Here is a 26,320-nt window from a genome sequence, read left to right as displayed (position 1 = left end):
TCATTTTTCGTGTTTTATCCTTGAGGTTGGTTAACCTTGGCTTGCTGCTGGATATCCGCCCAGGCAGTCTCTCACTCCCCACGTTCAACAAGATGGGGAGAAAATAAGACACAGAGGTTTGTGATATCTGCCTCACTTTTGTTTTCTGTGGGCTGCAGGGGGACAGCTGCAGGCAAACCTCTGCTCCCCACCAGTGTCTTGGCTGACAGGCTCAACTGTGCCTGATGGTGACTCCCATGGAGCCAGTTGGAAGTGGCTGTATGTGGCATGGAACAGCCCTGGCCCCTCCCCACTGAGGCCACCCCTGCAGGCCCCCCTTGCCTGCACAACACAGACACCCACTACATTCCTTTATTAGGAGGGCACTGTGTGTGTAAATTTATTTCTTAGCAGATAAAGGATTTTGCAACAGGCAGTAAATTGACATAGGAAATATTCTTCCTCAGAACCAATTTCAAGATAATGGCACTTGATTAATGTCCTGTCGCAAGTTTCAGTTCCACCTGAACTGGGAAATAAAACTGATTAAACTGTGAAATAAATAGGCACCATCTTGTGTCCTAATACAGAATACAGTGCTGTTTTGCAAAGGAAACGTTTGCATATGTATAAAAAGGAATGAGTGTTCAGACACATCAACAAGGTGTCACATTACAAATGTGCCTGGTCATATATTAGTCAAATGTATATTACAAGTAAGATTGGTTTTGGCCATGTATAGCTTACAATTAAAATTAATTTCAGTCTTCTTTCAAACAGAAAATTGAACAGGCTAACAAGTTCATCCTAAATCCAGAGTGAAAGAACACATAGGCTAACACATTATTTCCAGTTTTATTTCTTATTTTTATTGCAACTTTGATTCTAATATAACAGTGTGTTGGTTATCCATAAAGCATGAATTATCCTTGCAACTTAGGTGTTTAGAAAGATGTCATCTGTGAAGGCAAAAAGTGTTTATAATACCTTTCCACTTGCTCAAAATCACACATAATTGAAAAAAGAAAAGTGATCAACATGAGCAGTTTTTCAATGTTGGTTGATGAGTATTCCGGTGTTTTTTTTATACCAGCTTGAGGAAGTTGTTACCCTATTTTGCCTGGAAATGCTGTATAATAGCTTTAACATTCTGCTGTTACAGCTGTTGGATTTCTTTCATTCAATAAGAATCATTGATTGATACTTTGTTTTAAAGACCCAATGGGTAGAGTAGTGACAGGATTACTGAGCCGGGTTTTTTTGATTGGGCATTTTTTTGCATCTAATTCAACTTATTTGCTTGATGTTTGTAGTACTTGAATATAGCTGGAAAATACTCAAAGTTTTCTCCTCTAGCAGTTAAATACTTGGACTTGGTTTCTTGACCTTAAGCTCTTCTTGCAAAGACAACTTTGTTTCTTTTTTTGTTCAAATAATCAAATCAAGAAATTGTGGAAGGAACTCTTTTCACACTTAATTAAAACCCTAAGTGGTGTCTATATTTTTTGAATCATCTTTTTGTCATCTTTTTGAATTCCAAGAAGAAGTAGCTGTGGAATACTGTTTCCATAACTTTCAGTTAGCTCCGATTCAGAACGGTGCCACTAACTTTCTGTTAGTGGCACCAGACACAATGTGGGAATTCTGTTTAAAATAAATCAGAATAAGGAAGCAGATAAAGTAAAGAATAACAAAATCTTTTAGTGTTCTGTTTCAGGGTTTTAAATACTTGTCTCTATTATTCAGAGTGTAGGGTATGGACACTTTTTCACAGTTAGAGAGATGTGTCAAATGCCTAGGTATTTTGATTTTTCATATAAAGTTTTGTATTTGTTATTGCTATTTTGTGGGAATTGCCATATGACTTATTTTTTAATTTTTCCTTTTTTTTTTGGTCTATTTTGTCTTTTCTCATTCCCTGTCTTTTCCTTGGAAAATTCATTTTCATTTTAAATCCTTTATACAATATCACATGTTTTTACGCTAAGTATCATGCTTTAACCCCAGCTGAAAACTAAGCACCATGAAGCTGCTTGCTTACTCCCCCTCTTCCATCCCCAGTAGGATGGGAAGGAGAACTAGAAGAAAGGTAAAATCCTTGAGATAAGAACAGTTTAGCAATTAACATAAAGTAAAATTTAATAATAATAATAACAACAAAAATAATAATGAAAAGGATGGTAGCAAAATGAGAGAAATAAACCCCAAGGAAAAGCAAGTGATGAACAGTACAGTTGCTCCCCACCTGCTGACCGATGCCCAGCCCATCCCTGAGCAGCGATTGGTCCCTGCTGGGCAGTTCCCCTGGGTTTATGTGCTGAGCATTATGCCATATGGTAGGGAATATCCCTTTGGCCAGTTGGGGTCAGCTGTCCTGGCCATGTTGTCTCCATTTCTTGTGTACCTCCTCATGGGCAGAGCATAGGAAACTGAAAAGTCTTTGACTTGGGGAAAGCGCTGCTTAGCAACAACCGAAACATGAGTGTGTTATCAACATTATTCTCATACTAGATCCAGAACAAAGCATTAATATGAAAATTACCTCTATCCCAGCCGAAACCAGGACAGTATGACAAACTTTATGTGTCTTTGGAACAATACAATTTCTTAATGCAACTTAAAAAATCGAGGTCTTACAGGCACACCAAAGAAACTAAGTAAAATATCACTACTTAACTATGAAGGTAAGGCATGCTTACTTAGATGGGACCTGACATGAGGGAGTCAGGAACAGTAGAGGGACTTTTTAAGCCTGTATCTTACGTCTTGCCTTGTACCTGCACAGCCTGACTTGGTCTGCCTGACTTTGCCTGTGGAGGAACCATTTGCTCAGAATTTCTACACAAACTTGAAACCTGGACTTCTTCAAAGGCTCAAGCTCAGGGTTAGTGTCATAGGCAGGTGAGGCAAATGAACTGCTTAAAGCAAAGGGGTAGTTGTAATAGTGAAGGCACCCAGATGAAATCTGGAATAGATGAATGGAACGACAGAGGCCAAAAGGAAGCAGAGTACACTGTCAAGAAGTATAGAAGTGGGCAAAGCGAGAATTAAGTCCAATGCAAAAGGTAAGAAAGAGACTGGAGAGTGAAAAATAGTTAAACAAAGGAAGAATCTTCGTAGGAATTGAAGAGAGATGAAAAACTGAGACTGACAAGAAGCTGTACCTAGTTTTTTCTTAAAGAAACCGTGTTGCTGCCATTTAAACCTAATTGCAGTGAGTAAACCTGACTTCTGCTAAAATTGCAGTAGTTGTTTAAGCCAGGTCTTGCTAGTAAAATACATGACTATAGAATGTCACCATCCCCTCATATTTCTGAAGTAGGGAATTACTATTAACGCCAGTTAACAAGGTGGTAAACAAAGAAACAGTAAGTTAAAAAGCAAATCTGACACAGAAGGGTTTTGAGGGCAGGTTTTGTTTCAGCTTGAAGGAAGTCCATCCTTTTCATCATCAGAATGAGATTAAAAACTGTTCTAATAAATGCCTAGGGTTAAATAATTGTACAAAAAGGTTGTGAATAAGAGCATTTCCTTTCTTGCCTATTGAGAGAAAGGCTTTGTAGTGAAGATTATTTTTCATTTTTTCAGATTTATTGAGTTCTGAAATTCCCATTCAATGCTGATAAATCTGATGTGAGCTTTGAGTAGATAATTCTTTTTCTAATTGCATCCAAAACTCTTTGAAGCTTACTGTTAAGATTCACTTGAAGGCTAACAAACATGTGGTCTTCTGTAATGTTATGTAATATAACCCTGTAAATCACTGTTAAGAGGAATGTTGCTTCTTATTTTCATGATAAGATACATGGGATTTTGACTTTTTTTTTTCCTAGGCCAGTAGTCATTGCTAGTTACCATGGAACAACTTCATTGTAGAAAAGACTCCTTTCAGTGAAATCTAAAAATTAAGTAAAATATGAGGAAGCCAAAATTCTTGATATCTAGTGTTTGTGTGATATTTTTTTGGGTTGCGGGTTTGGTCTGTTTGCTTTTTTTTTCATTTTAATTCTTTCATTCTCCCCTACTGAATGTGTTAAAATCATTAGAATAGTTCAAGAGGTGTAGTGATACAACTGAATCTACAAACAGACCCTGAATGCTTCCAATAATTAAAAATCAAATTTGCATATTTTCCATTGCAGGTTTCATAACCTTTATGTAGCACACAGTAATCTCTAATATGAATTCAAGTAGGCCCAAAAGTCAAGTAGGCTATCTGCTTGTCATCTGGTCTTTTTTTCCTGTTGCTTATTAAAATGGTACTTACCCAAATCCAATTTCTCTTGCTTACCTTTGAACGTGTTAAATGCACATCTGATGTTACTAACATCTGGAAAGTATGAAGGATTTGAAATCCCCTCATATGCTGGATTCTCAACAAATGAGACCATGGCGTGCTTTGCATTCACAAGTGTGCTCTTTCTGTATCGTATGCACGTACCCAAGTGCAAAGTACTCTTTTAGAGATGGTGATTTGTATGTATATTTTTGACTGCTTATTTCACAGAGCAGAATAAGTGAGTTTCTTTTGCTAGAAGTAGATATGTATACAGATTATTCCCACCTCCCCCAAGCTACTGATAGTTTGAGAGAAAATAGAGGGACAGAAGATGATTAGCCAATTTGCAGCTGAATTTAGTTTGTTATGTTTTCACTGCTATTTCTTAGCCTCATGCCTTATTAAATTAAGGATGAGCCTGAGACTAAGACATATTTTGTGTGGCAAAAGTAATTACTTGTTTCCCCCCCCAGGTTTTCAATACAAAAATATTCTTCTGTTTGTGCTTCCTTTTGCATACTTGTAAATATGTTCAAAACTGTCCCTGTAATATTTTTCAAATTCTGTTTTTCTATTTTTACAAATATACTTCTACTTAAATATATTTTTTTTGTGGCACTAATGCAGATTTTAGTAACAAGGGAAGAATTTCCCTCTTGTTAAGCAGAGGTTTCTGATTTGTGGAGCTTCAAAAATAGTTGTAGATCAACTGACTGGAAATGAACCTAGTGAAATAAAACAGAAAATTGTTTAGTTAGCTCTATGACCACTAGTTATGTTCTCAACATAGTCTATTTGTTGTTGGATTAAAAAGATAAATTGGATTTATAAAGGGAAATATTAATCTTTAAAGGCCAATCAGGGAGTTGTTTTTTTCTCCAGAGTTGACTTTATTTGTTCAAATACAAGTGGTACACTAGCTTGTAAAATATGTATGAAACCCATTGCATCTAATTTTGTTTCATTTATGATACATATACATATATATATATATAAAACTGTCTATGAGATGAGGGGAAAGGACAATAACTTAGTGAGAAATGTTTGTCTAAGATATAGAAAAGACACAACAAGAATTCCTTTGTTTTCTTATCACTGGAAGACCTATTTGACAACTTCAAATCAGATCCTGAAGTCTGTGAATCAGTGAAAGGGACAAGGTGCTGAATATGGTATGGAGTTTATTTTAGAATTATAGAACAACCCAGATTGGAAGGGATCTCAAAAGATCATAGATTTCATGGCAAAAGGAGCCTAGATGAGATTATTTATCACCCTGTCCAGTTACATCTTGAAAACCTCCAGTGAGGGAGATTCTACCATGTCACTGATGAGGTTGTTCCAGTCACAGATTGTGCTTGTAAAAAAATTCTCTTATGTCTAGATGAAACTTCTCCTGGTGCACCCACACAGATCCTGGCCTGTACTGGGCTCTTTAGTTGTTCCAATCCAGGTGCAGGACCTTGCACTCGTCTTTGCTTATCTTTGCAATGTTCTTGCTATCCCACTCCTCCAGGCTGGCTGGCTCGCTGTGCCAGATGGCTCTCCCTTATAACATGTCTATGTCACCACCTGGTTTTGCATCATCAGCAAATGTGGTGAGGGTGCTTTCAATCCCGTCATCCAGATAATTTATGAAGATGTTCAACAGTGTGGGGCCTGGTATCAATCCTTGAGGGACCCCACTTGTGACAGACTTCCAGCCCATTTTATTTAACAGCTGATTAGTTCAGTTGAAAAACCTCAAGCAATTAAGTTCTATTTCATTTATTTGAAAGATTGTAGAGATGTGACTGTGATGTTACTGAATCTTCAGTTTGCTTCTTATATTTTTCTGTGAGAATATTTTATTTTTGCTCTTAATACTGCAGCCTGATCAACATTATGAGTAGCAGATCAAGCTGTATTGCTGATTAAGGATGTCCTGACTGTTTTTTTTTAAACTGTGATGCCAAGTTCTTTTTAAATCATAAAGATTTTGTCAGGTTTTTTTCCTCAACAAGCCTCTTGGGTATTCAGAGATTACTTCAACACAAAAAATGTAGGTAAATCTTAGTCCTAAGAAGGCAGTGGCATTGCTGGCATTCCTTGAACCAAATAATGAGCAGAGTTACAAAGCCTTACTCAGCAGAGAAGGAGCTGTATGTGAGAGTGAAGGCACAAGATAAAGAATAATCCCTAAAAGATACCCTGGAAGACATACTGCTGTACTTAATGAAAATAGTTGGAAATCCAGTTTTCAGCAGGAAAGCCATTTTTTCTGTTAGAATTAGCAAGAAATTAAGAACACATCACAAGACTAAAGCAGGACTTCTGAGAACAATTACTGGAAATAAAGATGAAATTGGTTATCTAACATTCATTTTGCACTATTATTGAATCAGGCTGTTTTGTGTAAAGATAATACAGTAGGAAATACTGGATTTTTTTTTTAAGTACAGTGGTATGTATAATTTTTTAAAAATCTGCATATCTTTATTGTTCACTGCAAAATCACATCATCTGTGCAATTTGTTCACTATAGTGTCTGTTTATTCATGCTCAAAAACTATCTGTAGTTTTGCTTAAGAAAGATTGCTGTGTGCCACTGCAAGAGAATGCTAAATAAAGTTATCCTGATGGGTAGTAGAATCACAGAATTGTTTGGATTGAAAAAGACCTTTAGTATAGAGTAGAATGAATCACCAAGCACTGCCAACTCCACCACTAAAGCATGTCCCTAAATGCCACGTCCACATGTCTTTTAAATACCTCCAGGGATGGTGACTCCATGAACTTCCCTGGGCAGCCTGTTCCAATGCTTGACAACCCTTTTGGTGAGGAAGTTTTTCCTAATACTCAATCTAAACCTCTACTGGCACAACTTGAGGCTGCTTCCTCTTGTCCTGTCACTTACTGGAGAAAAGACTGACCCGCTCCTGGCTACAGCATCCTTTCAGGTAGTTGTAGAGACCAATAGGGTCTCCTCTAAGCCCCCTTTTCTCCAGACTAAACACCCCCACCTCCTTCAGCTGCTCCTCATAAGACTTGTGCTCCAGAACCTTCACCAGCTCTGTTGTTCTTTGCTGGATGTGGTCCAGCACCTCAGGCTTGTTTCTTGTAGTGAGGGGCCCAAAACTGAACACAGATACAGCCTCACCTGTGCTGAGTACAGGGAAACAATCACTGCCCTGATCCTACTGGCCACACTATTTCTGATACAGGTCAGGATGTCATTGGCCTTCTTGGCCACCTGAGCACACTGCTGGCTTATGTTCAGCAGCTGTAGACCAGCATCCCCATGTCTTTTTCCACTGGGCTGCTTTCCAACTACTCTTCCCCAAGTGAATTTATTTTTAAGTCTCCGCATTTTTACTGGAACTAGAATTATATGAGGTAAGTGATTAATTATATGGGAATGCTAGGGGAAAAGAAATGAAAAGCCTTGATTTAATGCAAAATATAATTAATGCTGTAAAATAGAAAGAAAAAAAAAGAGTGCTGAAATATCAATTAGGGAACGCTCACAGAAACCAATTTATTGAAATTCCACCCCCTTTTCCACATATGTGGGAATTACCCTTGCTAGCCACTTCATTCCAAAAATGCTTAATGGCACAAAGAAGCTGGTACATTGCTGCTGAGATTTGGTATTCTTAATTTGTCTGTAATATTAACTGAAACTAATAAATACCTCACTGACTCTTAGTTCATGCCTGTTTGTTTATAGGACACTGCTCTACAAAAACCAAGAGAAGTTTTCAGGCTGCCTTCAGACTTGACTGCGTGTGATAATCGCCTTTGTGCCTCGATACACTTCTCATCCCCCACACAGGTGACCCTTTCTGATGGTACAGGAAGACTGTATTTAATTAAATCAGGCAAACGTGGAAACAGTGCATCTGAAAAGTGGGAGGTGAGTCCTGCAATAACATATTTAGGAGTTGTATGTCTACCAAGTAATTCTTATTGTCGCATTTCTTATGAGAATTGCATGTATGTAATGTGTGAAGAATTAAGCTTTAAATCATAACTCTGTATCACTGATACAGAAATGTGTTCTAAATTACTAAATGATTTCTTTATAAACAAAATACCTGAAATTCAAGTTTTTGAAAGGGAACAGCCTTTTGACTGAAGAGGAATCTAAGTAAAAGTGAATGTTTCTAAAAGGTGGTTAGGTGCTTATCTAGCTAAACTTTTTCTAAAAAACATTTCTCCTTCCTTTCTCCATTCATATGTGTCTGTCCAGGATTCTCCCCCCACTTTTCACCTCTTATTGTTTAATCTTTCCATTGGCCCATGGAATAATATATTTTTTTTTTAAGTTTGAAATTATTCTCAACCAAGCTAAAAACTACTTTCATTTTTTAAGTTACAAGATTTCTGGTCTACATGATGTTTTTCTCTGTGGATGTAATTGTGCTTGAAATACTCACCATTTAATTTGCCTCATTTTAAAAATACATCTACAAAGACTAGAATAAAACTTGAACAAAAGTGCCGATTAGAAGCTTTGATAAGTAACCCTGAGGGTTACTTTAAAAGTAGGTATAGTGTTTAAGCAATATTATTTCCACCTCTCTCACAGGGCTCGTTCTTCATAACGTGTACTTAGCTCTGGAAAATAATTGGTGCTTAAAATTTTTATTTAAAATTGTTGATTGTAACTGAAGTATGTTTTTATGTTTCTTATGAAAATTATTTACATAATTCTTTTAAGGAGTCTTGGTAAGTAGCATTTTTTTTTATATCCATATCAAAGTAATCTCTACATTAATAATGGTATTTGTTATCCTCCTTGGACACAACAAATATAAGTAAGTTACATTCCTGCCTGAAACTGTGAGTCTCCTGTTCAGCCGTGCACTCCTCTTTGTTCATGAAAAACAAATCTGTTATAAAGTGCCTGCATTTTGCATCTATTTTCTTAATTAGAGGGAAGTTTCCTAAGTAATCAAGGATGTTCTACTATTGGCAGAAATACAGGTGTATATAGTGAAGTGGAAGATTTCAGGATGATGGATTAGCTCCTTTCCCTACACTTTTTGAGAGTTCAGTAAAGGAAATTGGGTCATCCTGTTCTTTGGATGCTTGGTAATAAATACCAACTGGTTTTTATTCTGTTCTGTATGAGAATGCTGATACATTGGAGTTACAAGTTACATTGGAGTTGTCAGTGTAACAAAAACACGAGCTTTATATGTTGAGGTTCTGTCATCATTTATATTGATTTCCTGAGTTTGTAGAGCACCCAGTGGTTTTTCTGAATGGATACTTTTTTGAGAAAAGCTGAAATACATAGTTTCTAGAATTAAAACTTCCTGTTATATGTACCAAATGCTAAATATCTTGTACTACAAAATGCAGAGTCCTTCTGTGTTTAGTTATTTCATGTTTACAGTGGTGCTTATTAGCCTTTCAATATGGCAGTAATACTTATCTAGTCGGACTGTCAGATATTGGATGGACTTTTCCTATCTGTATATATAAATAAAAATTAAAAGAATTCTAACCTCAGCTTCTTCTAAACATGAATATTATACTCCTTAATTTCATTATAGGTTTTTCTTTTTTACTCTCCTTCGTAGTACTTCATAAATAAGGAGAATGGAATCTCTTTGCAAAAGATAGTAGCCAAATAAAGAGACTCCTCCTCCCCTTATTTTTGATGATTAAACAGTGGCAGTGATGCACTGGACCTTTTTATCTTCATGTTTGCACATGTCAAGGTCTACAAAGATTTTCACAATGTTGGGGTGTCCAGAGAAGCAGTGAGGGCCTTGGGGAAATGCTTCCATTTTCATCTTGAGCGTGAGACTGTTTCCCCAGTTGATAGACAGTGTTTATGGATCCCGTTGTGCTCAGGATCCATATGGATCAGTTGTACCTCCACATATGTGGTAGTAAACAGCTGTAATGCAGATGGGTTTGGGGATCTTTGTGCTTTGCTTAATAGACCCTTATAATGATTGTATAATATAAACAATAATAACTAAAAACATTTGAAAATAGTATTTTGACAGTCACAGAAGGAGGAGCCAGAAATGTGTGACATTCATGGATTCATATTGGCAGAGAGGTTTGTGGGAGGCAAACTGCTACTCATTTGATGTTCACTGAAACCTTTCACTGCTTCCTGTGAAAGATCAGGGCTTCCAGGTTTAACTATCTGACTTTTTTCTACATTTTTCTCTTCTAGATTCTGTTTAATGAAGAACTAGGGAGTCCATTTATTACAGCACACAGTGTTTCATTTGTAAAATCTGATATAAATTCACTAGCTGTGCTGCTGCTTAGGGTAGAAAAAGATGAATTGGACACAAAAGGAAGCGGATTTCATGTTACCTTGGAATGGGTTACGATTGCAGAGATAAGCAAAGAGGGTAAGTGTTTTATATTACTGGTGATTAATGTTTAAAAAAAATAAAAATCATGCTTTTATTTTTTGTCTTAGAAGTTGCTTTTCCACAACTGCTGATATTTCTTTTCCCCACAACTTCAATTTAGATTTTCCATGGGTAATTTTTTCTTAAATTTTGGGATCAAGCTATTGGTTGTAGACCTAAATTCTGACAGACATTTGGAAAGCAGGAAGAAGTAAAGTTTTATGTATATGTGGTGAAGATAATTAGAAAACAAGATAGAACTTTACTTTGATGTTATGAAATGGAATTTCATTTTAGATTGGTCTTGTAAAATCAAGGTTATACAAAACTATTTCTAACTAATCTCTGTTGTACTTTTCAAAATGTTGTACAGCTGGATATGGGTCTTTGGTTATGGATTTTCTTGGTGTTTTTGTAGCTTCCAATTAATGACATAGTGGGATTGGAATTAGTATGAGATAAATATAACAGCTGTAACATAAAAAAAATAAATGCTGCATATTCTAGGTTTTCCTGCATTAAGAGTATGAAGTTATTATGTTAATTTTAGAGCTACACATTAAAAACATATTAGTTAGTGTATTAATACCTGTTAATATATTATCCTAATAAAGTTTGGCAAATGGTACTTCATATGTTCAATATAGCCATATATACATACATTAATATCATGATTTACATAAAGGATGCAAGACCCTATGCTTCACTGTCTGATTTAAAGATGCATGGATTAAATTAATATACCTTCTTGGCAAGACTGTGATATGGTCTTGCTCATTATCTTCCAAGAAGTATAATTCTGATACCAATAGAAAAAAGATCTTTAAATACTTGGAACTAAAGCAGTTGATTGCATCCTGTGGTGTTAATAGTCACGTTACTCAATCTCCTACATATATTGTAGAAATAGAATGGAATGGAATGGAATGGAATGGAATAGAATAGAATAGAATAGAATATTTCAGTTGGAAGTGACCTACAACAATCATCTAGTCCAACTGCCTGACCAATTAACAGGTGACCAAAAGTTAAAGCGTCTTGTCAAGGGCATTGTCCAAATGCCTCTTGGGGCATCAACAGACAGACTTGGGGCTGTCTAGGGAACCTGTTGCAGTGTTTAAACACCCTCTCATTAAAGAAGTGCTTCCTAATGCCCAGTCTGAACTTCATCTGGTGCAGCTTTGAACCATTCCCACACATCCTGTCACTGGATACCAGGAAGAAGAGCTTAGCATTTTGCTCTCCACTCTTGCTCCTTAGGAAGGCTGTAGAGAGCAATGAGGTGGCCCCTCAGTCTCATTTTTTGCAAACTAGACAAGCCTGAAGTCCTCACCCACTCTTCATAGGATATTCCTTACAGCCCTTTCACCAGGTGTGCTGCCCTCAGTGACTTTATCTATGTTTTCTGCTATTGAAATCTTGGGTGATGCCAATATACCTCAGAGAGACAGAAAGCCACACGAGACTGACTGCCTTATGCTTTCGTGGCCAGCTCAACAAGAAGAAGAAACCTCTGAACATCACTGGTTATAACTTAGAAGAAAAACTAAGTCAGTAACACGGTCAGTCTAAACTAAGACTGTTGCTTGGTGAAAGGAGTAACACAAATTTGTATTATTTTGTCTAATACTGTACATTTTCATGAACAAATTCTTTTTAACAATGTGGGTTTTATAACTTATGACAAATACTCAGGGAATCCATAGACGTGGATTTAAAAATCTTTCAAAAAGTTTTGCCAGTTTTCCAGCATTTCCAAGAAACAGACAAAATTTTTGAGATTATTGTCAGTAGAGATGTAAATAACAAGATTCAAAGCAAACTGAAGAGAAAAATAAGTTTTGAGTTAATTTAAATAAACAACTCAAAAATCAGACTGATGTATGAACCAGTCTCCAAGATAAAACTGTTTTGAGGAATTACAATTCTTTTCATCCTCTTTCATCAGTAGTCAATTGCTATGCCTAACTTTTCTTGAAACTTTGCCTGTGGGTGCAGTTTATCAAATCATATTTTAGTAAGAGTAAGTAGTTAATCAACAAGCCATTTCTCAAATTGCCAAAATCTGTGATTCATCAAAGCAAAGCCTTAAAACATAGTTATGTCTCTTGGCACTAAAAACTGTGAGAGTCTCTACCATGTCTGGTTGGCCAGACAAAGTAATCACACCCACCACTATTGTATTACCTAAGAACAAAAAAAAATGGAAGTATGAAAATAAATCAGAATGGAGGGAGTGGTTAGGTCTGTTCACATCTTGTGTAGTACCTCAGAGGACTGTAACAAAGGTATACCCTTTCAAACTTTATTTCCTTCAGTTAACGAATGTTTTAGGAATCCTCACTGTAAAAGCTTGAAATGAAGAGCCACCTTGCTGCTTTATCAGGCTAAGAAAATGTGACGTTAGCTTTCTTCTGACCTTCTCTACAAGAAAAATCATTCAGTATAAACTTACCAGAAAGATTATAAAGACTTACTTAAAACTTTTTGAAGTTCTAATGATTGATTAAAAATACTCTGCAAAGTTTTTGTCACACAACGGTAAGTTGTGAGATTGTAATGCCTTTTAACCAGTGAGCAAATGCTGTAGGAGAGATGTACAAACTAATTTTTTGTTTCAGTGTATAGTTAGATTCTGTTAGTTAAAACAGCTTATTCACAGAGTGGTTAACTTCCCACTGCAACAAAAACATGCTCCTTTTGGTTATGTATCTAAGCCAAAGTAATTTGTTAATGTTTTAAAGCATGTTACCCTCTTGCTTGGAGTCTTCTGATTATGTGGATCTCTTACTCTGTCTCTAATTAGAATGGTTGAATCTCTTCAATTAATGCTGCCCTCCCTCCAGTCCAACCAAAGCTTCTAAGAAAAAGAGTGGTACTTTAATTAACACCATTAATTGAATTGGTTACTAACCTTTAATCCACTTCTTGCTTAGCAAAGAAGGTAACCAGTTGAAAGGATTTAAATTATATCTGGGTTATCCATCAGCATCCAAAGGAGAGCAACGAAGATGGTGAAAGGCCTTGAGGGGAAGTGGGCTGAGGAAGGGCTGAGGTCACTTGGTCTGTTCAGCCTGGAAGAGACTGAGAGGAGACCTCAGTCTACAACTTTTTTATGAGGAGGAGGGGCAGACACTGATCTCTTCTCTGTGGTGACCATTGACGGTACCTGAGGGAATGGCCTGAAGTTGTGGCAGGGGAGGATTAAGGTTCAATATTAGAAAAAGGTTCTTCACCCAGAGGGTGGTTGGGAGCTGCAACAGGCTCCTCAGGGAAGTGGTCACAGCAAGCCTGACAGAGTTCAAGAAGCATCTGGATAATACTCTCAGGCATATGGTGTGATTCTTGGGGATGGATGGTCCTGTGTAGGGCTAAGAGTTGGATTTGATGATCCTTGTGGGTCCCCTCCAACTCAGCATATTCTGTAATTCTGTGATTATGATCTGTGTTCTCCTATGACTTTGATGTTTCTCTAAGTTTAACATTGAGGTCAAACAGGAACCCATTTTGGAGAGCTAGGGGGACATAGAGGATTTTTACCATCATAATCTCTGGTCTTGTCTAATGTGTCTGCTAATGATTTCCCAATTTCTTTCAAGTAAAGTCGTAACTACAAGTACAGTGATTTCTTTTAATGAAGAGATGAAGCAGAAATGTGAAAAAATAAACAATTCCTGGGGATGATTTTGTCACCTGTGAGAATTTTATCAAGTTGTTCGTGAGGACTCTGTGGGCAGTAAGATTCTGATGGAAAAAAACCAAATGTGCTAGAACCTGTGACTTTACTGGTGTCTGAAGTCAGGAGTACCCATGTGTTTCAGAGCACAGTAAGGAGTGACATGGTCCTGGATGCCAGTAGCTGACATCTGGGACCTCTCTTTTAGAGAGCAGTGTCTTAAAAGAGTTGAGGAATATGGGCATTTTCCATTATGAGTAAAGTATTACCACTAGCTATTTCATTGTTTCTCAGGTTTTTACAGCAGCTTGAAAATTATTTGGAAAACTTGTTTGTACAGAGACTGTGCTGGGCTAGCTGTGATCAACAAAGACATCATAAATAAAAAAGGCAATCTTAGAATAATCCAATATTTAACAAACTCATTGGGAAATAGAAATTTTCTTTTAAAATAACAGTACTATGTTTTAAGCAGTAGATTTGCATAGTGTTTTTGAATGTAATGTGTTTCTCAGATAATATGTCTTCTAGAAAAATATTACCACCTGTTTTTTTTTTTATAGGTGTTCATAAATATGAAATCATTAAAAGGAGAGTTTTACAAGGAAAATCAGTCCCCCATTATGCAGCAATAGAGCAAAGTGGAGATGGTCTAATGATTGTTTCCCACAAACCATTCAAATTTATGGAAAGTGAAAGTGACAAATTAGAAGAAAATGATGATACAAAAATATTAAATGAAAAGAAAGGTAAGACTTATCTGGCAAATTATGTAGGCTGCTCTCTTCTTTGGCTTAGAAAATATCTTGTCAGTTTAGCATTTGTTTGGAAACTCTAGCTAAAAATGTTTGTTTTAATATCTGTCTTCTAGACAAATTGGTTTCTTCTTCTGTTTGTTTTTTGCTTAAACCTATATGAGATGCTTTTTTGGATAGGAGACACAAAATTTTTCTATCTTAAGGAAGAGGCTATTTTAGAAACAGAACTATACTAAGTATTTGATAGTAGTTGGATCGGTAACACCTAAATTTATGCATCTGGCTGAAGTACTCAAATTAAGAAACCAATCTTCCTAAATGGGAGGAGGGCATTGACCTCCTCAAATTGTTGTTCCTAAGAGAGCTTTTTGACATGTAATTTACTCCTGCCTAAAATTTAAGTAATAATTTTAAAAAGCCTTTTCCTTTTTAAAGAATGAGAATATTTGAGTATAGACATGTATATAAGTTACTTTCCAAATGAGGGACACAGACAAACTTGATTACTAAAAAAGGATTCCTTCATTTCATGATCAGAATATATTTTGTGTAAATTGTTCAGAGTAAAAGTTAATTTCCACTCTTTCACAAAATTTCATGTGTCCCAGCATTGTGGGATCCAGTAATCCTTGTATCCTTATAATCTAGTTTGTATTTTCTTGCATGTTTCCAATTGTAGACCCTCTTTATTACTGGCAGCAGACTGAAGATGATGTGACCATAACAGTTCATCTGCCTCAAGACATCACTAAAGATGACGTAAAAGTACGTTTTTCTCCTGATAACATATGTGTTACGCTGAGAGACCAGCCTCCTTTAATGGAAGGAAAGCTCTGTTCATCTGTGGACCATGAAAGCTGCACATGGATAATTAGAGAGAACAAAAGGTATTATGTATGATTTTAGTTTTCCTGTTGGTAGGAACTGATGTAGCAGTGAATCTGCCTTGTATGAGATGCTGTGGTTTAAATATGTTTCAAGATGGCTTTTTGTGTTTCTGCAAAGTCACTGCTTCTTCTTCCCAGGACCCCCCAGGACAACAGTTATCTCTGTTTCAGGAATGTCCTGAGAAGATATCAAGAAGTCTTCTCATTGGACCTTGTTAACCCTTTCCTATTGTTTGTTAACCCCTTCCTGCGATTGGGTGTCCTGTAAGCCCCCTGACCCTGTAATTGGTCGCTGTGAATCCTCCTAGGACCTATATATGTAACCACTCCACCAATAAACTCTCTCTCTCGCCTCCTCTCCAAGTCCCGTGTGCTGTCTCTCTGGCTGCCATGGGACCATGTGGTGGGGGGAGGGAGAGCACCTAACCCCTCCATGCGTCCAGGACCCGAAGAAACCCCTGGAGCTGGAGTAACCCCTTCCCTATCCACCTCAGCCGTCAGAAATGGTTCCTCAGATGGAAATGGAACTAGGACTGGTGCACCCCACATCATGTGAGGGAAAAGAGAGCCAGAAACTGATTTCAGAGTTTATGCCATATACTCTGGGAATGGGCTCTTTTAATGCTACACCCAATGTCCCTTCTTGCAAGAATCTGTTTCCTCTGCTGAAAACAGTTCACTGTCTTTTGCAATGCTGTCTCACAATACTGGTTTTTTATCTAATTGTAAAGTAATCCTCTTGTTTTACAGTTAACTTGCCAGGGAAAAAAAAAAAAACAAACAAAACACTCAAAACACCAAAATGTTAAACATAGATTTGTAAGAGTCAAACAACAAACCTTGTTGTTTGTGTTAATAATTTCTCTTTTTACTTCAACTTTCCACAAACAAGCTTTTTTAGTAATAATGTCACAGAAATTCTTTAGGTTTGACTTATAATTTCCTTATTATACTTTCCTAATCAATTATACATTACATACATTATAGAAAATGAGTCTGTGTGATCCTAATATGCTGTAGACCACAAATAGAAATATTCATGCTTTTATTTGAGAAGTAAATTTTAGTTTTCTTTCTGAAATAAAAATATGAAAGAATGGGGGGGGAAATAATTCAGATCTCCCTAAAACACGGTCAGATTTTTCTTTTGTGAGTTGTCTAGTTTTCACACTCTGCCTGGACTGAGCCATATATTCACTCACCACGCTGGTCGGGCTAACTCAGGGAGATATTCACACTCTTTTAATGAACTCAAGGAGAAACATGTACATCACCAATTGATCCACTTAACACTTGATAGCTGTTTATCTACAGCAAAGGCCACCATTTGTGTCGAGATCAGGTCCCCAAAAGGTTAAATGTAAAAACCAGTAATTCTCCAGAAGAATTATATGTTTGTATATAGATTATACTAATACTGTATATTAAACTTCAAGACTTCATGTTTGTTGGTTATTAGGTATCATGCTGAAAAATAACTCAGCTGAGTAACTCAATTTTTTTATTCAATCAAGTGAGTGATATTGCATGAATCTCAGGCTTACTTTAATGAGAAATAGTAATTCCATATTTCAGTGTAATTAGTTGCACTCGGTTCTTGATGTTTATACTGAAGTGCCGCTATAAATCTGTTGATTAAAAGCCTAAAACTTGCTCCAAATGTCTTCTGTAAAAGTGTGCTATTTCTAATACCAGTGAAATTGCTTCAGAAATGATTCAGAGTTCACCAGATAGTTGTTGCTATAATACAGTAGTTAGTAACTTAAAAGGTTTTCTGTCAGAAACACTTTAGCTGTTTTTGCTGGAGACCCTGTAAGTGTTTCTAAAAACTGAGTGTAATAAAACTAACTTTAATTTTATGGTTATATCTATGTGTTTGTCTAAGAGAGTATTTAAATGGAATTGCTGTGTTGGTGCATAAGGCTAAGTGTCTTATTTTGCATTTAGTTAATTAGTTATTCCTAATAATTTAATGATTATTCTCTGTTGAGCAATGATTATTCTGTTGGGTTTTTTTATGTTACAGAAATCTTACTTCTTCTGAGAAATTATTTTAGATAACAGTATATATAATTAACTGTTGTAGTATTTCTGAGGTCTATTAAAATAAATATTTTTGTCCTAGACGTTATATAAAGGTAGGGCACACTTAAGTAGCCTTAGGAACCACTACTTGTGTTTCAAATAAACTGCTGTAGTAAAAGTCTGGCAGTCTTTGAAAAAATTGCTTTACAAGCGATCTCCTGCTGTATATGAAATATTTTAATGAGTCTGCTTCAGGGGAAACTGCATTTACATTGAAAACCCTGAGGTTTGTGCTTAGGCTTTTAGAAATTAATCCTTGGTCTGTTTTTCTTTAGAATATTTTTTGTTAGAATGGTTTATTTTATAATTTGAATGCTAATGGTTTCTGTGATTTTCATTATTAATTCAGCTTGAAGAGAAGTGCTCTAATCTAGAGGATTTTTTTACTAATCTGACAAATGGATATAGCGTTTTCATGTGCTACTCTTTGTATTCTCTTTGCATTTTAGTTTGGAAATTTCTCTAATTAAGAAAAATGAGGGATCCCGGTGGCCAGAGCTAATAGTTGGTGACACAAGAGGGGAATTCATTATGGACCCTTCCCAATGCTCCGAAATAGCTGAAAGCCTGATGCATCTGACTTCTGAAGTAATGGTAAAGAGTTGAAAATGAAGCATTCAAAATTCTTGTACATTTGCATGTTGTCTTTTCTTGATACCCTAATTTGCAGTTCATTGACCTGGTTCATTAATTCATTTACTATTCAGACTCCTAACTACATTCATTTTTAATTGAAACTGTTAACAAACAAATGGGACTAGAGTTGTGAATGTATTTTGAACAGTAATATCATCTTCATGTGAGACTCAATTTAGCTTACATGATAGTGTCTGTGCACCAAACAGAAGCCTGATTTAACATTGAACATAGACTTTGTTCCCACCATTTAGGATGTGGCCGTTTGTTTTAAAGCAGTTAATTTGATTTTGGAGGCTGTCTGTTTCTTATTTATCAATAGGTTAGCAATACTTTTCTACTGTTTTCCTAGGGATACTGTATTTGACCTACATACTGTGAGTGTAAATGACATGTTTAAAAGCACGACTCATGAACTTTCTGGCATTATTATTATACAGGAAGTCTACTTAAAACAAAATAAAATGTACTTTTTAACTGCTGTTTGCTTGATACTTCCCCTTTTGGTTTAATTAGAAAATGGCATCTCATCTAAAATTTTTGAAGTGTGATTCCTTGTGGTTCTTGATGTCTCAGTTTTGGATTATTTCTTTTTTTAAATAAGGCTGAAAAGTGTTACTAAATTCTGTTTAGTACTTCAAAGTGATTTCTCTCCTCTCTCGCTCATTATTTGTGAGTAAAATATTGTAGTATATCTTTTGACTATAGATTCATTGGGAACTTCAAATATCTTTTCTTTTGTACCCCATACTGAGGTTAAAGTGATGATTTTTTTTATCATAGTTTTCATTAATTGAAAAAATATTAAATATATTTAAATAAATTAAAATTATTATTAGGAAAGCTAAAAGGAAGCATGTATTGAGAGCTCCTCACAAAATAATTTAATCCATTTTTTTAATAGCATTTTCAATAACAAGCTGAAACAAGTATACACTGATGTACATTTACTAAATATGCATAGGTTTTCAGGGTTGTATACTTTTGCTACTTAGAGAAGGGAATTTATTGACCATGTTTTAGTGGCTTATGTACCTTTCCTCAAACTGAAATGGATTTTGTTATACCTACCATTCATGCTATCCTCCACATCAGAAATGGTTCTATTAATTTTGAATAAGTTCATAATAGCTTAACCTTTCAGTATGTATGGATAGGCAAATGATTCTTCCAGTTCTATTGATTTTTTTTCTGTTATGAAAAGAGATTTATATATTTCTTTTTTTCTGTAGTTTGGATTTTCAGTGTAGTCCATTGTCTTTATTTCAGAATCCAAACCCTGAAAAGGAAAAACCACCTTGTAATGCTCAGGAATTAGAAGAATGTGATGCTTTTCTTGAAGATGGCGCAAGCTTGTGCAGATTTGATGGCGATACCTTGAAAGTCACTCATATAGTAAGTACTGCAAATTACTACAGAAATACTTTAAAACATTTTTGTATGCAAGTTGAATTCTATTATCGGTACAAAAATTGCAAACTCTTGAAAACACGTAAATTTCTTCCATAACATCATATCACAGTAGCAACAGAAATTGTCCAACCAGATGTGTCCTTCAATGTCACTTTAATATAAAAACAAGGTTCCTTTTCTTCTGATTTAAATATATATATACTTTCACAAGTCAGCCATTTGAAAAAGCAAAGTTATGTCAAAATAATTATAAGAAAAGGGTCTTTTTCAGTGGCATAATATTCTTTAGATGGCTTAGTTTGCATTTTTCTTAGTAATTTTTCAGATAGCCTGGTAGAAAGTGCACCCTTTTTACTAAGAAGCTGGAGCATAGATCACTTTATGATCATGGCTAGGCTTCGCGAACGAAGATTTGGGAAGGGCTCTACCCACGTTTCTTGCAAGCGCGTTGGTGGCTAAAAAGGCCAATACGAGATAGGCATGTCCGGTTGCAAAAGACACAGCAGAAAGACTCCTTAGATGGTATATTCTGCAAGGCACAATTCTTTCTGCGTTGTCTTTTCTCCTCAAGGGTGATCCTGCGTGCTTTCTCCGAAGCATCAGCAGCGTTATAGAGGGTCTGTCTCCAGGCCTCCCGATTGGAGGCCAGAGTAGACCAGTTATGATGATCAATATGCCCGAGGCTGAGTTGTTGCTTCAGGGAGTCCTTGTATCTTTTCTTCGGGGCTCCTCTCTTGCAGCAGCCAGTGGAGAGTTCACCATAAAGCAGGATCTTAGGGAGGCAGTGGTCCTTCATCCTGGAAACATGCCCTGCCCAACGCAGCTGCGTTCTCAGTAACATGGCCTCAATACTTGTGATTGCTGCCTGTTCAAGAACAGATGTATTGGTCACATAATCTGACCGGTGGATGTTTAGGATTGTACGGAGGCAGCGTTGATGGAAGCGCTCTAGGAGACGCAGGTGGTGGCAGTAGATGACCCATGACTCGGAACCTTATAATAGAGTAGACAGCACTATGGCTCTGTAAACACCGATCTTTGTGCTTTTCTTCAGGTGTTTATTACGCCAGACTCTTTTATGGAGTTTTCCAAAAGCACTATATGCCTTTGCTAACCTATCACTTTATGATACTTCTTTGTCAATCGCACTGAAAATAACAGATTGTAGGCAAAACGCTTTAATAATAGTCTTGATCTGGGCTGTAAGCAACCTTGACTAACAGTAAAATTATAACCTAATTCGGTCATCCGGCTAGAGTGGGAAACAGCACAATCTTACAAAAACATTACAGATCAACTCATTGTCTTGTGGTTGTTTGGGTTTTTTTTCAAGATGTTTCTATTAAGCTTGTAATAAACATTGGTTTTGCACCCTGTCACTACCCTGTGTCACACAAGTACATGTAGGATAACCTGTTTTGTACAAACATGTCATAGTTACAGGATAAGATTTGATTCAGTTCATAATTTTCTGTTTCCTCTGAAAAAGCTAGAGAAGAAGTCTGAAGTCTATCTTAGAGAGCTTGGTGTTTTGTTTGGTTTTTTTTTCTTCCTTGATTTTTTTTTTAATCTCGTCTTTTTTTTCTCTGGCAGTACAGATACATGGCTCCACCAAGAAAGTAGTCTGTTTTGTGGATTCAGTGTGACAGACAGATATTTGTCAGTAGATAAAATCTGTTATTGGTAGGAGGACATTTTACAGAAACTCCTACAAACATATTTATTGACAAGTGTGCCAATCTGAAATTTAGTGATTATTTGATTGTGACTAAATTAAAAATGCTGACATTTTCTAGTTTTAGTATTCTGACTAATCCTTGTTTCAGTGCTTACCAGCTTTTACCTCAGAGGGACAGTATTTCCTTCCCTGTTGGCATTGCAGAAAACCAGACGTGATTACTTAGAGAGAATCTTTTCTTAACATCAGAAGTTGCAGGTTAGGATCCTCTATCCTAGAAAACCATTTCTGCACAAAACACCTTCCTATTTGCTTGTATAGTAGACATAATGTTTCTCTAAATATTATCCCAAGAAACTTAATTGCATCTGTTTGAAATGTGTTAGGTACCTGTGATGTATTGAGCTATTGACAAGTGGGGATGCAACATAATGTATTCAAACATTTTGTCAACTAAGAGACATGAAACTGTTGATCATCTAAATTTAGCATATGTGTAACAGAATCTACTTTTTATGCTTTGAATCAGTATTTGTTTTGTTTTCAGATTAATCTTGGAAGCAACCAGTATCTTTTCTCAGTTGTTGTGAATCCCAGAGAAATGCCATGCTTCTGCCTGAGACATGATGTTGATGCTCTTCTCTGGCAACCTCACTCTGACCAACCAGAGAACATGTGGGAACACATTGCAACTTTTAATGCTTTAGGTAGGAAATTAACTTCTGTGTCACACACCTGAAACTTTTCTATCTGAATGCTTTTAGGATGGCTTCTGTTGATATTTCTCTTATATTAACTTCCAATTCAGATTTAAGTAATTTTTTTGATAGCAGCGTGGTAGCTTAGTTTTAGACATAAGAGAGCATAGAAATAAAATGTTTATGCTCTGGAAGGAAAATAAGCCTTTTCAGACCATGTACAGGATGCAAGCACAGTACTGCACAGTTAAAAGGAGAGTTCCTTGGATAAGTGAACTTGAATTAGAGACTTGAAAAGCACAATCACTACGTTAACACACACACAGAAAACATCAGGGAAATAGCTGCAGTTAATTGATTATGTGTCTAGTATATGTAAACTTAAGGTAAGATGTTTTAATAAGAGACCTCTAGATTTTTGCTGTCTCATTGTCCCATGTCATAACCATTGCCATGCATTGTTCAATGGGAGTGAAGCAAATAACCTTTCAGAAAGATGGTAGATCGTTTGGCAAAGATTGTGTCTCAAGCCTCTTTACAAAAGTGTGAAAAGAAATCAGTCTGAAATAAGTCTGATTGCTAATAGAGTCCTGTAATGAAAGAGGAAAAGGAAGATTTTTTCCTTCTGAGTGAATATTAACAGAAATTACAGTGTGTTGAAAAGTAACTCATTTTTTTTCAGTCAGTTCTAAATAGAAAACAAGTTTTAAGTGTCTGTTCAAGATTAGAGAAGCTCAGAAATCTTAATTTTTAAATGTAATTACACACTGGGAGATGAAGGGAGAAAAGAGTTATTCTGCTAATATTGGGTCAAGATTGCCCTTATGGGCCATATCTGTGCCTTATGATCCTGCTGAGAAAATGAAAGACCTTGTGGGGCTTTTATCTAGCTGTACATACATATGTATAAAAACCACCAGTTAAGATGGTGTACAGAAGAATTGTATGTTGGCATTAAACTGGTTAATGCATCCCTCCAGAAACTGTTGCCTTATGTAATAAGAACATATATCTTCTTTTTTTTGTTGCATATTGTTTTTTAAGTTAAAGCTTGGTTTTGTATCGGCCAGTTAAAGTGCTGTTGAAACCAATATATTACTTATCCCTTCTGCTTGGTTTTGGGCTACACAGGTTATGTCCAAGCATCAAAGCAAGACAAGAAGTTCATGGCTTGTGCTCCAGATTACTCCTACGCTGCTCTTTGCGAGTGCTTGCGACGAGTTTTCATCTATCGTCAGCCGACTCCTCTGGCCACAGTTCTCTACAACAGGAAGGAAGGAAGACAAGTAGGACAGGTTGCTAAGCAGCTAGTAGCAACCCTGGAATCAAATGATCCTATCTTAGGCTTTCAAGCTACAAATGAGAGATTATTTGTTCTCACAACAAAAACCTTGTTTTTAATAAAGGTGAACTCTGGAAATTAATTATTCAGTGTGCTCTGCTGTAGTTTGTGTTAACAATTTATTGTAGAACTGGATAGGCAGATGATCTGACAAGTTCAGTGCAATTTGCTGAAATTCAAAAAGGGGATGTTTTACAGGGGAATCTAATTTTTTCGTTAGAATATGTCTGTAAGATAGCGACAAAGTTTTTCGACTTTGCTGCCACTGAAATAAGCTTTTTCAGAGCTATGGGAAAGTGTCTTCTGCATCAACAGCTTTGTCAAAGCAATTGTCAGAGACTGCTACTGCACATGTGAATAGGTTTATGCACTGTTTGTTCCAATTGACTTTGTTTGCCATAATTCTGAATTTTGAGAATTCACTTCTGTTTTTAAATGCCACTGTTTACCTATGAAAAAAGTAGTCAGATGAAGAGTTACAAGCATATGATGTGGAAAGTAGAATGTATCATTAAAAAAAAAATCCCCAATTCAAATACTCTTGACCAAAAACTTTTGATACTTTGACATTCAGTAGTATTGAGTAAAATGTGAATGAAATGAATGGAGTGTTATGGATCTTATACAGGACTTCAGTGGAGCAATTTCATGGCATGTGCGCATTTTAGATTATTGGTTTGGGACTTACTTATACTTGCAGTGCAATCTGTTCATATTTTAAGAGACACTAGAATACCTTCTAGTAGTTTTTTCCAGAAGCAAAGTAAGGGTCAATGTATAGCTGGCAAATACACATTGAATGCTATTAGTTAAGGTCTGGTTATACTCTCAGTTGTGCCATTTTCATTTGACTTTGTACTTCATCTCAAGTGAGTCATTTACAATGAGAAAATGGCTGACAGAAAAAGCACCAATAATGTAAAAAGCACTGGTATTGTAACCTGGGATGGGAAACTCAGAAGTGCTACTTCTGCCTCTGATCCCACTGTAAATGCTGTGTTATTACTTAACCATTCTGTCTGTGATGCTCAAGTCCAGGTGTGGTATATTTGCAACGTAAGAGTACTCAGGCCAGTGAGGATGCTTTGGTTTAACAAACTGCTGTGGTTGAGTTGAATAGTTGTATCTGAAGATTTTTGGTTTTGTTTTTTTTTTTCTTTAAATTGGCATTGTCAATACATTTAAACCAAAGGGTCAGTTGTGACAGCTCCACCCTGGGTTGGGTTTTTTTTCAAAGAATGCCTAATATATTGTGTACTGGCAGGAAAGCTGCTGTTATCTGTGGTACCAAAGTACTGAGAGAATCACAAATACAAGTGGCCTTCTAGTTTGCATCTCTCTTCTGATATCATTTCAGAACTCTATAGAGTATTGAGAGGAAAAATAAGTGTTTCTTTAGTTGTGATTGTTTTTACTCTCCTGTAAATTCTCCAGACTTGTATTGGTGAACTGATTAAATAATAAGTGAGAATTTGAGAGAGAGGCAAGCAGTTGTACCTTGTAAAAACCCTTGAAGAAACTTTCCAAGGAACCTGATTTTCCTTCTCCTTACAGCAGGGTTATGTTGTATATCTAATATTGAAAAGTTTTTCCTTGCTCTTTTACACTATCTTGGAAATGCTTTTTCAAAAGGCTCGCTGAATGTATTACCATTTCATGACTGTTTTGCATCTAAATTTTAATTGTTGGGCAGTAATGTCAAACAAGGTGGTAGAATTCCTGCAGAGGTCCTGTAGAAAAGATTTGATATAGCTTATTACTTTGCAGCATAAAGTAAGTGCTTTTACATGTATATGAATATTACTTAGTAACCTGAAATTTAATCATTGTGAACACGGAGTTAAGAACGTGATATTTGGGAAATGGAGGAGTGAAGGATTCATAGGCAACATGATTTTGTCACCTTGGGTCTATTGCAGGAAGCTTCAATATAGATGAGAATTTCAGCTTTCTTTGTCAAATTCATCTTGCTGTGAGGTAGATATCTGGAAACATGCTCTGCTGTCTCAGGCAACAGTGGAAACAAATAAAATGGTTACCTCTTCAGAGGCTGTATTACAATATGTAATGACTAGAACTCACATTCTGCCCAAATGTGTGTCCATTTCAAGGGAGTTCTTGTTTACTTCTGGAAATAAATGAACACAGGGAAAAGGTTCATCCCTTTTTCCACATTACTTATCTGTTTGCAATCATGGTGTTCTCAAAAGGGATGTATTAAATACTCTCTCTCTTATTTTGCTTTCTATGAGAGTTAAGGATATTTTATTTTTTAAAAGATTTGTTATCTTGAGGAACCTGGCATGCTGTTACAGGGCAATCCCAAGCACAAAAGCAGGGTGGGCAGGGAATGGATTGAGAGCAGCCCTGAAGAGAAGGACTTGGGGGTGTTGGTGGGTGAGAGGCTGGACATGAGCTGGCAATGTGCACTTACAGACCAGAAAGCCAAACATGTCCTGGGCTACATCACAGGAAGCATGACTGGCAGGTCGAGGGAGGTGATTCTGCCCTGGTGAAACCA

General features: G+C 36.4%; 1 protein-coding gene across 3 annotated transcripts in view; it reads left to right on the top strand.

The window, feature by feature from the left end:
* Positions 1 to 25,039, top strand: part of NUDCD1 (NudC domain containing 1) — a 34,982-nt gene extending 9,943 nt beyond the window's left edge. For 2 of the 3 annotated variants that reach the window (XM_027684447.1, XM_027684448.1), the window contains 8 exons: positions 7,968 to 8,153; positions 10,440 to 10,623; positions 14,866 to 15,051; positions 15,740 to 15,947; positions 18,482 to 18,626; positions 19,938 to 20,063; positions 22,307 to 22,466; positions 23,589 to 25,039. In XM_027684447.1, the coding sequence (XP_027540248.1) occupies positions 7,968 to 8,153; positions 10,440 to 10,623; positions 14,866 to 15,051; positions 15,740 to 15,947; positions 18,482 to 18,626; positions 19,938 to 20,063; positions 22,307 to 22,466; positions 23,589 to 23,881 (1,488 nt within the window). In that variant the 3' untranslated portion in view covers positions 23,882 to 25,039. Of the gene's footprint in view, positions 1 to 3,567; positions 3,776 to 7,967; positions 8,154 to 10,439; positions 10,624 to 14,865; positions 15,052 to 15,739; positions 15,948 to 18,481; positions 18,627 to 19,937; positions 20,064 to 22,306; positions 22,467 to 23,588 lie in introns of all 3 variants that reach the window. The other variant, XM_027684449.1, reaches the window with a different exon arrangement.
* The last annotated feature ends 1,281 nt before the right edge of the window (positions 25,040 to 26,320 follow it).

Source organism: Neopelma chrysocephalum, unplaced genomic scaffold (genome assembly GCF_003984885.1).
Source record: "Neopelma chrysocephalum unplaced genomic scaffold, ASM398488v2 Primary Assembly neopelma1_66, whole genome shotgun sequence".
NCBI lineage: Eukaryota > Metazoa > Chordata > Aves > Passeriformes > Pipridae > Neopelma > Neopelma chrysocephalum.
Note: the sequence above shows the minus strand (reverse complement) of the source record. Positions and strands in the feature narration are given on the sequence as shown.